The sequence below is a fragment of the Mesoplodon mirus genome, assembly GCF_964341445.2.
Source record: "Mesoplodon mirus genome assembly, chromosome: 15".
NCBI classification, from domain to species: domain Eukaryota; kingdom Metazoa; phylum Chordata; class Mammalia; order Artiodactyla; family Ziphiidae; genus Mesoplodon; species Mesoplodon mirus.
In genome coordinates, this window is record NC_138991.1 from 68,927,631 (window position 1) to 68,940,897 (window position 13,267).

The 13,267-nt window shown below is 43.4% G+C and overlaps 1 protein-coding gene across 6 annotated transcripts in view; it reads right to left on the reverse strand.

Annotated features, from left to right (window-relative positions):
* The window catches only part of RALGAPA2 (Ral GTPase activating protein catalytic subunit alpha 2), a 284,049-nt gene extending 278,929 nt beyond the window's left edge, over positions 1 to 5,120 (reverse strand). For all 6 annotated transcript variants that reach the window (XM_082643726.1, XM_082643727.1, XM_082643725.1 and 3 more), the window contains exon 1: positions 4,896 to 5,120. In XM_082643726.1, the coding sequence (XP_082499852.1) occupies positions 4,896 to 5,001 (106 nt within the window). In that variant the 5' untranslated portion in view covers positions 5,002 to 5,120. The remainder of the gene's footprint in view (positions 1 to 4,895) is intronic.
* Positions 5,121 to 13,267: the final 8,147 nt, after the last annotated feature.

The window sequence follows — 13,267 nt, forward strand, 5'->3', positions numbered from 1 at the left end:
AAAAGAGGGAGAGATGAAGGAAGGAAACTATTTAACTACCCAAGAAATGGTAAGCTAAATTATGGTACATCGTCTCAACAAACATCTGTAGTTAATAAAAATAAAAGGAACAAAACATGGGGAAATGCTAAAAGTAAGCTTAAAAGGCAACGTTTAAAATTGTAAGTGAACTTGTCCCTACTTAAAGCAACAGATGCACAAAAGGAAACATATCAAAATGTTCAATTTTGCTCTATCGGCATATAGAGCCTCTGTGAGCGACTGGTCTCTCCTCTCTGGTTCCAGATATTTGGTCTGAACCCTGGTGTCACTAGATGTGACTGGCCTGTGGCCCCTGACCCCAAACCTCTTCTCCTTCAGATTAATCACTCCTCGCCCAGCTTCTGCAAACCTCATGTTCATTCCTCCCAGAGAATCGCTTGTCCCGCCACAGGGTCCTTCGTGGCCCCGCCCCTCCTCTCCAGGCCCCAGCACCTGTCTGCTCCTTCATCACCAGTCTTCTCAGTGTCTCCCTGCCTTCCCACTGGCCCCGTCTATTCATCCTGTCCCTGCCGGCAGACAGGCAGTGCTTGAATATTACCGTTTGACCTGCTAAGAATTCTCCAGTGGGCCCTCTCACCTTCAGGATAAGATCTGAGCTTCTAACTCCGGCAAACAAGGCCCTTTCTGATCTGGCCCCAACCTGCCTCAGCTCCTACCAGTCAGGCCACCTCTCCTCCCCTCCCCCATGACCCCGAAGTCCAACTCGCTGTCCTGCCCTTACCCCTGGCCTACACACCACTTTGGTCGCTGCTCTGACACTGCGGACGCCCTCAGGGCCAGGGTTCCAGCACCCAATCCTCAGTGCCCGAGGTTCCTCAACGTCCCGCATCATCGCTGTGTATTTCCACCACCAGCCCCTCCCCACCTCGGCCCGAAATGCTCTCCCCCTCGACTCTCCCCAAGTCTAACCCTGCTCTGTCCAGCATGCCGCACTGGCTACCTGTGGCTCCTGAGCTCTTGAAATGCCACTGGCCTGACCGGAGACGTGCTGCACACGTACAGTACACATGGGATTTCAAAGACTTGCTAGCAAAAACTGATGGAAAAAACTGAACAGTTTACTTTCATTACCTGTTGACATAACACCTATTAGATGTATGGGGTTTAAAATGTATAGAGATATTATTAAAATTAATTTCAGCTGTTTCTTTTTACTTTTTTAGATGTGGCTACCAGGGCATTTTTACTCACACCGGTGGCTGACATCTATTTCTACTGGACAGAACCAGTCTAACCATTCTTCAGGGTCTCCTTCAAGATGCCCCCATCTTTGTTCTTAATGATCTTTTCTGCCCCTTGAAATCCTACAATGGAGTCCACCGTATATAAGCCACTATCTAATTACATAACACACTGCGTGCTTACTAGTATTTTACATCTATTCTTCCTGCCACATCAATGCCATTTCTAAACCCTATTTGGGGGCTCACAGTAGGCAGTCAACTTTTAATTAGACGTGGAATCTTTGCTGCAGCAAGACAGCAATGCACAGAATGTTTTTTCAGTTTTGTTTTGTTTACTTATTTACTTTCCCAAGGATGACTTCAACAATGTAAGGAGACCTGGGAATCAGGGGACCTGACAGCTCTTTGTTCTTCCTCTAAATTACATAATACACACACCACGTTGAGTGCATGGCTTGGCCCCCAGTAAGCCCTGCCTGTGTCTCCGTTTCCCCTCCCCCTTTAAAATAAAGTTAATAATACCAGGCCAATCTACAATACATAGGCAGGTCGAAGTAGCTAAGCAAGTTCTCACTGGAGTCATTACCGTGATACGAAGAAATACTCTACTTTTCACAGCTAACTGTATCTTTCTCAGCCAGCTGTCTTAAATACAGACTAATTTTTATGAAGAGGGAGCAAATCCATCACAATTATTAAAATAAGAAAGGAGAAAGGACAACCTATCAAAACGCTTGTCCTATCCTACTAACGACAGGAAAACTGTAATGACAGAGGAAACTGTTACATGTCTACTCCAAGCTGAAGTAGCGTATACATCACACTCACAATAACCTTTATGAGGCAGACATCACCATACCCATTTACAGAGTAAAGAAACTGAGGTTCAAAGACAGGCTGAGTAATTGGTCCAAAGTCATGCAGCCGCAGGCTACAAATCCAGGTCAAGTGCTATCAACTTTGTATGTAAAAAATAACATCGTTATTATCACTGGAACATATATGAAAAGCAAGAGTATTATCTAAATATACAAATAAAAATACAATAATAATTTCTATTTATTTCCTTCAAATAGTTTTTTTTTTGCAAATATACTTTTTTTTCTTCCAGTTTTATGGAGACATAACTGACATGTAGCACTGTGTAAGTTTAAGGTGCACAGCATAATGATTTGACTTACATACACCATGAAATGATTATCACAGAAAGTTCAGTGAACAACCATCATCTCGTACAGATACAAAACGAATGAAATAGGAAAAAAAATGTTTTTCCTTGGGATGAGAATGCTTAGGATTTACTCTTTTAACAACTTTCATATGCAACATACAGCAGCATTAACTACAGTCACCATGCTGTACATTACATTCCTAGTACTTATTTATTTTATAACTGGAAGTGTGTACCTTTTGACTAACTTCATCCAATTATCCCCCCACACCCTGCCTCTGGTAACCACAAATCTGGTCTCTTTTTCTTTTTCTTTTTAATTTTTATTGGAGTATGGTTGATTTACAATGTTGTGTTAGTTTCTGCTGTACAGAAAAATGAATCAGTTATACATATACATATACCTATATCCCCTCTTTTTTAGATTCTTTTCCCATATGTCATTCCAGAGTATTGAGTAGAGTTCCCTGTGCTATACAGTAGGTCCTCATTAGTTATCTATTTTATATATAGTAGTGTGTATATGTCAACCCCAATTCAAATAGTTTCTTGATCTTGGCTAAATCCTAATTTTCAGATGAAAAGGACTTTTTTCCTAGTAGACTTTTCCTTAAAGTAGCAAACCAGTAGGGTATGCGACGTGGTGGGACTAGTACGTTGCTGTACTATTTTTCTTTAAAGCCTTTCAACCAGTTGTAAGCGAAAGTTTACATGAAACATTATGAACTAGAACTCCTCAGACACATTTACAAAAATCTAGTACCTACAGGTAAGATTACAGTAATAAATGAAGTAAACTGGGCCAGTCCACCAGCGATGCATCAACAAAAACCAACATACATAAGAAAATATCACAGAGCCTCTCCACGCTGCAAAACTGAGGTCACATGGCTCAATGAAAGGACAAAAGAAAGTTCCTCAAAATAAGACACACCTTCAACTGAAACCACAGAGCCTTGAAAACTAACTACTTTCTCAGAACAGTAACAATGTACTGTGTGTCTCTAAGAAAACCAACGTCTAGGTTTAATTGCGTCTGCCTTTGCAAAATGTAGCCAACTTAATCCTGTAGACTTGGACTGAACAAAAGTTCAAGCTCTCTATCACAGAAAAAGTCCCCAAGTATCAACTGCTTTAAAATACCACCCTACTCTCCTTTATCAAAAATGTCCCTGCAGGAGGTGTTAATCAGTCACTACTAAGAACCCCACACAATGCGTCCTGTGTGCGCCTGGTATTTTAGTACAGGAAGTAGAAAGTTCAGTTTACCAAGAACACCGAATTTCACTTTCAAAGGTCTTGAAAACTAATCCCTCTAACAGTACTTAATTTACATTTCATTCCAAGCTGACCCAGACGGGCGGAATCTCAAGGAATCCGAGAACGTAAAAAACTTCACTTGGCAAAACCAGGTGTGTGGATTTGTTGTTTTCCTTAGAGGTACTTCACGGAGTATAAATAGAAATCATTTGCAAATTTTAATCTCATGAACAAGATCTTTATTTAAAATTCTCACCTATATGATGAATTCTGTTATACCATATTTCCTCAAGTGACAGACACATTAAGACTTTGTGCCCTAAATCAGGTGATTTTGCTCACTTTAAGAATAAAAAAAAGACATCTAGAAGAAACATAAAGTATCTTTTTCTCAGCCCGCAAATAACACAAAGACAAGTCTGTCTATAGACAGCAAAGGTGTTTCCACCTTAAACACAAGTTAAGACTAAGGAGGTAAGAAGAGAAAACAAAACACAGCATAGCAAACCAGCTACACATCACAGGTGGCAGGTGACAGGAAGCCTTGGGAACACTTCACACCCACAGGGGTGAGTTTCATCCCAGGTCAAGTGCAGGCCAACCTGTGCTCTGCAGAACCTCCACCCAGCGGGCTCATAAAAACGGAAGAAGGCACATAACCATCAGTGTCATTCTGACAATAACGGAGAAGCAGCCTCCTTGAACCCAGGAGTCACCCCTCCCTCCAAGCAGAAACGAGGAGCCCCCTTCACACCAAGAACACAAAGAAAATGAAGCAGCCAGACCCATGGGAAGAGAGACGGCACTTAAATTTATCCCGGGGCCACTTGGGGGCTCAGTCTGTTCGGGGATCGGACTCAAAAGTAAAAATAAAATTAAAGTGGGGGGTGAGGAGGAGATGACAGTTCAATTAAGTCCGTGCTGGGACCACTTGGGGTCTCAGTCTACTTAGGGTCTCGGACTTAAAAATAAAAATTAAAAACTGAGAGGGAAGATGACAGTTCGATGTGTGCGTGAGAGGACCCCCGGGCGTCCAGGGTTTGCTGGGGAGGGGACCTTCCCGGCCGCGCCCGGCCCCGAGGCCGGCGAGAATCTGGGGTAAGTTTACACTAGAGGGCGACGGGCAAGCCCGCGGGCCAGGCTGCCCGCTTCCCGGGAACAACGCCGGGGCCCGGGCAGAGGGTCTGCGCCCCCCGCCCCGGCATCCCGCCCCGACCCCCGCCCGCGCCGCGCCTCACCCAGCAGCGCCCGCAGGTGCTTCAGGCGGGTCAGCACGTCCTTCTTGGGGTCCAGCACCTTCTGCGTGGACTTCTTCACATCCCCGTGGCTCCTTCGGGAGAACATCCCGCCGCGGGGAGCCCGGGCCCCGCCGGCGGGGCAGGAGGCTCCTGCGCCGCGCGAGTCACCGCATAGGGTCAGGCCGGCGCGTGTCTGCCCAGCCGCCCGCCGCCGCCCGCCGCCGCTTCGGCTGTGGCTCCAGGAAGGAGGGGCGGGCCTGGCCGGCGAGGGGCGGGCAGGAAGGCGGTGTCGACGCTAAATCCATCGCCCCGCCCCAAGGGAGGTGCCGTCCGGTCCCTGGGCGCCGCGCACGCGCGCGTCGTCGGGACCCGCCTCGCGGGGGCGCGCCCGGGCTCCGAGGAGGCGCGAATCACAAAGAAGCGGGCCCGGCGCACACGCTGTACTCTAAGTCCCGGGATGCACCGCGACAGAACCCTCCAATCAGGCTGGCGCGCTTTCGGCGCGATGAGAGTCAGTGGGCCGGTTCTGAGCACGTGCACCCTCTCCACCCCTCCGTGGGCCGCAAGTGCTCCTGGGAAAGGTAGTTCTCCAGGAGGCGAGACCCTGAGACCACATTTCCAGGGTCCCGGTGACTGGGCAGCATCCGCCCGCCCCCGTACCGCAGGAGGCCCAAGGCTTCTGTATCTGTAGCTCCGGCCTGTGTGCCCACGCAGTTCCCTCTAGTGCAACGTGAACCACAGAAACTCACAACAGGGAGTGAGGGAGCGAGTGGAAATCCCGTAGATCATACTAAAATCGGAGCTCCAATTACACACTAAAATGAATGGCTTTGGCAGTAGGGAAGGGCATGCCTAGGCTCTGGGAGAGGAGGTCAGCCCCACTCCCCTTGGTTCCTGGGACCCGTCTTCACTTGGGATACGAGAGTGCCTCACTGGCAGGTTCCTCAACGTCTTGCCTCTTGTTTTGTAGGAAGTGCACGTTCTCTGTGTTGTGCAAGGCCACCAAGCAATACAGTAGCAGAACCAGAAATAGAACCTGAGGGACCTTACTCTCAGGCTGGGATGCTTTTTAAGGCTAGGTGCCTGTAACCTGAGGCAAGACTTTGAGATGGAAAATGGTCTGGAGATCTGCAGGGTTATTTACTGGCATCTGGATCCTTTGATGCTTCAAATGTTGACAACATTTTAGCAAGCACTTACGCTGGCTGTTTAAAGTCACGTGATCTCCATCAAATTGGGACAACACAACTGTCTTTTCCTCATTCGGCTAAACTGTAACTTGGGGGAAGAGCCAGCGATTTACACAGCCTTCTAGCCTCATCGCTGGGCACTGTGTTTGACCTCGAAGCACTCAATAAAAGTTCGTTAAATAAAATGGGATAAAAAGCTAAAATAATCCTACATATTTACTCCAGGCATGCAAAAAATATCTCTTGGTTGTTAGATCCTCTATTTTTCAAGTTATCAAATTGCATTGATAGAACTGGGATATATTCATACAAAGGAATGTTACTCAGCAGTAAAAAGGAATAGACAACCAATAAACCCAATGGCATGGATGAATCTCAGACCCAGAGATGGAAGCCCCACACTCAGGTTGATGACAGAACTTCCCTACCAGCCTGGGTCCCCGGATGACCTCTCCATCAGGACCACAAACCCTCCAAGACTGTCACGAGAGTGAAATAACCTTCTCTCTTAAGTCAAAGCATTCTGGGTGTCTTTGTTGCAGAAATTTAGCCTGTACCTGGCTACATACAGTAAGTCACAATATTCACCACACCATTCTTTTAGGGGAAGATAACTTTCATTGCATTGATGGAAAAACATAGGATGCACTTGTCTTAGGGAATTCAATTTGTCGATCGCAAGTCAACCTATCATCAAAGTCAAACATTTGTTGAGCACCTGCTATGTGCAAGGCATGAGTCTAAACCTTGGGGATAAAAAGCTGTATAAGATGCAGCCTCCTTACCTCCAAAGCTTCCAATTTAGTTGAGAGGCAGAGCAGCTAGATAAATGAAGAGATAAACAACAGTGTTCAGTGAACACATGACATGGTCAAAACTTGGTAGTAACAGAAATATGCATTCATGCATACAGGTTCATCTCATCCATCGTATCTAGCCTTTACTCACTGATGAAAATGTAGAACTCCAGGTCTTCTCTAAAAACATCAAGAAACATAAGTTCTTATGTTGAGGTTTTTCACCCACCCACCATGTATATATATTCCATGTGAAATAAAAACACTTCTTATTCTCTGTTGCTCCGCAAAATCATTCCTGCTAGACTGTGAACTTCTTGAGAACATCATCTGCTTTGCAATCGATTTTTATCCCTGGAGGTTCAGAGTGCCAAGTGTTCTGTAGACACTGAGTACTGTTGAAAAAGTTTCCTGCTGTCATCAATAAATACCGATAATGAAATCAAGAGTTAAAACTTACAATGTAAATTAAGACTACCCTGAAATGCCATTTGGATTTGCAAAAAAAAAAAAAAAAAAAGCAAAAATAAAAACAAAAACATGATTTGACAACACACTCTAGTAGCAAAGCTGTAGAGAAACACAGCTAATAGGAGTGTAAAATAGTACAACTCCTATGGGGGAGAATTTGGCCAAATTACAGAAACTTGCTCTTTGACACAAATCCTACTTCTAAGAATCTACTCTGAAGATATACCTCCACAAATATATAAAACCACATGTGGAAGGTTATTCCTTTAGCATTATTTATAATAACCAGTATAGTAGGGTGAACAGATATGTCCATGTCCTAATCCCCAGAATGTGTGGTTGTGACTTTTTTTGGAAAAAGGATCTTTGCAGATGTAGTCAAGTCAAGGATCTCAAGGTGAAATCATCTTGGATTATCTGGCTGGGCCCTAAATCTAATGAGTGTCCTTATAAGACACAGAAGAGAAGGCACACAAAGAAAGAAGAAGGTGAAAACAGAGGCAGAGATTGGAGTCATATGACCATAGCCAAGTGACCCCTGCAGTCACCAGAAGCTGGAAGAAGCCAGGAAGGAGTCTCCCTAGGGGTTTTCCAGAGGGAGCCTAAACTTGACCTTGATTTCAGACTTCTGGACTCCAGAACTGTGTGAAAATAAATTTCTGCACATACGTGCACACCAGAGAGTAGCTGACTGAACCCAGCCCATCCACATTAGGCAGTGCTATGCAGAGCTGTGCCACCATAAGAAGTAATGAGAAAATGTCCTACGTTCTCATTTTACTTCATTCATTCATTCATTCATTTATTCGTTAATATCTCAGTCAGCATAATTAGAGAATGTTGTTCAGTACAATGGTTTTGATTTAATTAACATACCGTGAACCCATATTTTAAAATTCTACCCTTCTTGGGCTTCCCTGGTGGTGCAGTGGTTAAGAATCCACCTGCCAATGTAGGGGACACGGGTTCGATCCATGGTCCGGGACGATCCCACATACCGTGGAGCAGCTAAGCCTATGTGCCGCAACTACTGAGCCTGAGCTCTAGAGCCCGCGAGCCACAACTACTGAGCCCACGTGCCACAACTACTGAATCCTGCACACCTAGAGTCCGTGCTCCGCAACAAGAGAAGCCACCGCAATGAGAAGCCCACGCACCACAACGAAGAGTAGCCCCCGCTCGCTGCAACTAGAGAAAGCCCACGCGCAGCAACAAAGACCCAACTCAGCCATAAATAAATAAAATTTATTTTTAAAAAATTCTACCCTTCTTTTCTCAGAAATCTTTCTAAAATATACCTCAGTTTTCCCCATCTTACTTTTTATTGCGTTATAATTGACACACAATATTCTATTAGTTTCAGGTGTACAACATAGTGATTCAATATTTTTATGCATTATGAAATGATCACCACAATAATCTAGTCACCATCTGTCATCAGACACAATTATTCCAATATTATTGACTATATTCTCTATGCTGTACATTAATCCACATCTCCTTAAACAGACTGTTCATTGTTTATGAAACGATCATTTATCTCCCCCCACCACTCTGGCCCCCTGCATCTCCTCCTTCATTGGTGTTGCTACTAGCAACAAAGGAAAATACCTCGTAGGCTTCCCCCATCAATTTTGGCCATATCTTGCCCCAAAACTCAGTCATTGCTATCAGAGACAATTTGTTCGTCTTCTTAACTTCCACAGTTGGAATCATTCCAAATACTTAGATCTGCCAGCTCTGTGGTTTCCAGGTAACCTACACATTAATGTATTTTATTTCCAAATATTTCATGCATCAGAATTTTTCAGATTGGAAGAATTTTTTTTTAGATTGACTAAAATACCTCATGCCTGCGTTTTAATCCTGATAGTCATGAATATTATGTTACTTTTAATATCTGGAAAAAATCAACTTTCAGCCTCACATATTCCTGTCAGATAAGTTCGTTATGCCTGTCCTCCGGAGTAAGATGTCTTAGTGGGTCAGACATACTGTGGATCTTCATTTGAATGTTTGAATGTTATTGCTGCAAACAGCAACCCCAGGTTGTCTGTTTTATTGATCATGGGACTCTTTGCATTCTTATTTCCTTACAAAAAGCTACAACCTAATAAATTCAGGGTTTTTTTCTTGTATCAGCTTTCACCCTGAAATATCGACTTAAGATATTAAATATGTATCTTGTGCTCCTGAGACTCTACCCCTACCTAAAATTCCCAGAAAAGAAGAGATGACGACACTTCATGAGAATGAAATGCAAAACCCAGTGCTTAAGAAACAAGAAACCTAAGGTCTCTGTTTTCCAGATAATGTATTACTGTTACCCTAAAAATATATATTATTTTCTCCTCTAAAAATATTTCCCATTAGTTTCTTTTCTTTCCAAATATCTGTCAAGCAAGGAGATTTAATACTTAACTTTAAACTTGACTATAAATCATTTTATATGAGAATTTCAACTCAGAAAAGACTCAAAAAAAGTTTTTGAAAATGTTCTACTCATTTTGATATGTCTGATGGCTTCCTGATAACAAAGTAATGCCCGAAGGGAAAGAAACATAATCGTTTTTCTAAATGTACTCAAGCAGATGTTTTCACAGCTGTGCATTTCAACCACGATGTCATCTGCTTGGCATATATTTTCATTTTTTTTATCATCAAAACAGTAATAACATTTCAGTATTAAATCATGGATATACATCAACATTAGAAAAAATAAGCACAGAAGTAAGCATATGAGAACATCTATAAGTAAAAAAAACATATCTTTGCATGATAATGATAAAAAAAATCAAGAATCATGGAACCTATCTAAACAGTAAATAAAACTTGAATAAAAGATGATGTACAAAGGCTGGAGAGACAGTTACATAAGGTAAGAAGTCTTCAAAAATATGTTCATTACCTCACATCTGCCCCCAATATACAAAGTGCCACCATTCAGTTTAATATTAGATCAGATATACACCTTAATTTTGAACTGGGTGTCAGATTTTCTAAAAACAAATGCAGATTATGAAATGTCAACAAAAAGTATTCATTCAAAATGGAGAACATCATCATATAGTTTGTTTTACTTGCAAATTTTTATAATTTTCTGGGAAAAAAATGAATCTCAAAATAATTATTGGAGAGCATAATCATCCTTGGGAAAAACAATACAAGAATACAAATTCTTTTCCTAATATACATATAAACCTATGTCTTAAACTGAGACTATGTTTACCTGGTATTTCAGACGGGATTCTTAGTTTCAAGCAATAGAAATTGACCGGCTGTTTAAGCAAAAGAGAATTCATTGGAAGAATGTTGGGTGTCAAAATCAAAGAGAGGTTGGAAAACCAGGCTTAGAAAATAACTAGGAAAACAGATACTGATGCAGCTCTGGGAGTTACAAAGATAATGAGGACGCAGCCTCAACTCCCTGAGAAGTCACAGTCTAATGGAAGAGACAGACACCTAACTAGATAGTAGTAATTCACAGCAGTGATACATGAAAGGCATTATGGGAGATGGCGAGAAGGACTGGGGAGTGGCCATGAGAGGAGGGCTCAGAGAAGGCTTCCTGGAGGAGGTGACACCTGAACTGGGAAAGAAGCTGAACACACCCCAGGCAAGGCTAGGAGGTAAGATGCAAAGGGCCGTGTGAAGAACACCAGAAGCAGGTTGGTTCTGTATGGTTGCTATTCATGCTGCGATAGTATTCAGCATAGTCTTGGGATTGCAGAAATGTGTGTGTTCTCGTAGCCTTGTAAAAACAGCAGGGCCAAGTGAAAGTAAAGGGTGGCGATGCCAAAGTGAGAAGAGACAAGTGAACTTCTTCCGGATCTGTGGAAGGCAGGATGAGATGACAGCAAAGGCAAATGCTCTGACTCCCAGTCTTCCCCGCTTACTAGCTGTGCGATCTTAAGAGGGCAACTTAGTTCTCCAAGCCTCAGTTTTCCTCATCTAGAAAATGGAGGCAAATTTGCATTGGGCTATTTATTCTAAGGAGTAAATCAGCATAAAAAGAACGAGGACAGGGCTTCCCTGGTGGCGCAGTGGTTGAGGGTCCGCCTTCCGATGCAGGAGACACGGGTTCGTGCCCCGGTCCGGGAAGATCCCACATGCCGCGGAGCGGCTGGGCCCATGAGCCATGGCCGCTGAGCCTGCGCGTCCGGAGCCTGTGCTCCCAATGCCTCGTACCAAAACGTTCAATAAAGATGATTTTGTTTCTCCCTTCTCTCCCACTCCCAGAAAATACAAACGACGAAATTCCTGCTTACTAAGATTGTCCATTTGTGTGCACATCTTATTTCTAAATGTGTTTAATAGGAGGGCTTTACACAGCTATGGTTTTCCATGGTTTTCCATAGTTTACACTGGACACCATCAGAATAGGTCGAAGCAGTGTCCCAGAATCTTTTACGCCCGTTTTTGTTATGTGCACCCCTTGGCAAGGAGGGGTATTTTCACTGACATCCCCATCACACCAGGCAAAATAACAGCATCTCTTTGGACCTTAAACGATGCTGAATTAAGAATGCTGGCCAAAGGCTCATGGACCTAAATAATGTGACCCAGCAGTTTGTCCTGGGTATATTTTACTTTCTCTGGTTACCTTAAGACCAAACCCAAGAATGGTTTATGGGTCTTTGCAAAGCTAAAGTAATAATTCAGGTTATTATAAATGAGATTAACAACTCATTTATAATCATAAAAACAACAAAGTAACACCTCAGAGACTAAAAATTTTGGCTTACATAATGTATCCAAAAGGTGTCAAATGACATTTTTCTCCATCAGAGCTGAGGCAAACTGTCCCAGCCAAGCCTCACTCAAATTTCAGGATTCTGAAAAAATAAACAAAATGCATTCAGCCACTGAGTTTGGAGATTGTTTGTTACAGAGAGGTAAACAAAGAGGTTATCTGCTTGCAGCCCCAAGGATCTGGAACTAACAAGTCTCAAAGACTCGTTTCCTCAGCTGGACAAAGCCAGACACTATCTCTGATGGCTTATCTCCAGCATCTTCCTGGTGCTCAAATTCTTTGAGCCTATGACTCTCTCCATGGCTCATCCCTATGACCTCAGACTAGCCTGGTATCCACATGATAATTTAGACTTTTGTTCCCAGAAAGCGACTGGCTTGACAGGGATTGCTTTACTCAACAAAGAGCAGGAATGTCAGTGGCAAGAGGGGAGGACAAAAGGTCATGCAGAGGTAGAGGCAGACAAAAGAAGCAGCTTCAAGAATTTGGGTGCTGGCAGCAAGGAGAGAAACCCAAAGTTTGTCTCCATAGAGGATATTAGGGTATTTACAGAGTAAATAGTAGAATACTCATAGGAAAAGCATGAGGCACACCTGAAACAGGCAGGGCAACAGAAGTTGACCTGAGAAATTGACTTTTGATTCATCCAGTATTATAGGAATCACTTAAAAATGTGCTGGGTTTGTAACTCGTTACTTGCAGCAGGTAAGCAGACAAGAACATAGATGAAATTTCCAGAAGAGTTGGGAAGAGGGCGTATCAATTAGCTATGTCACTAGAATGTTGTAGGGCGACCAACCACAAAAGTCAGTGGCATACACCAGTAAGTATTTGTTCAGCTCAAGAGTCTATGGGGCTCATCTGAACTGGGTTGGACTTGGATCTTCTTGGCTGGGACTCCTTCCATGTCTGGGAGTTCGTTACCTATTGGTTGATCCAGGGTGGCCTTGGTTGGGATGACTAGGGTATCCTGACTCTGGTCCATATTTTTCTCATCCTCCTCCTGAGACCAGTGGACCAGCCTGGGCATGTCCTTCTCATGATAATGACAAAGGGCAGGTGTGAGCAAGCCTCATTGCACAGCAGTTATGAGCCTCTAATTGTGATATTTTTGCTATTATCCTATTGGCCAAAGCAACTCCTGTGGCTGAGCTGAGAGTC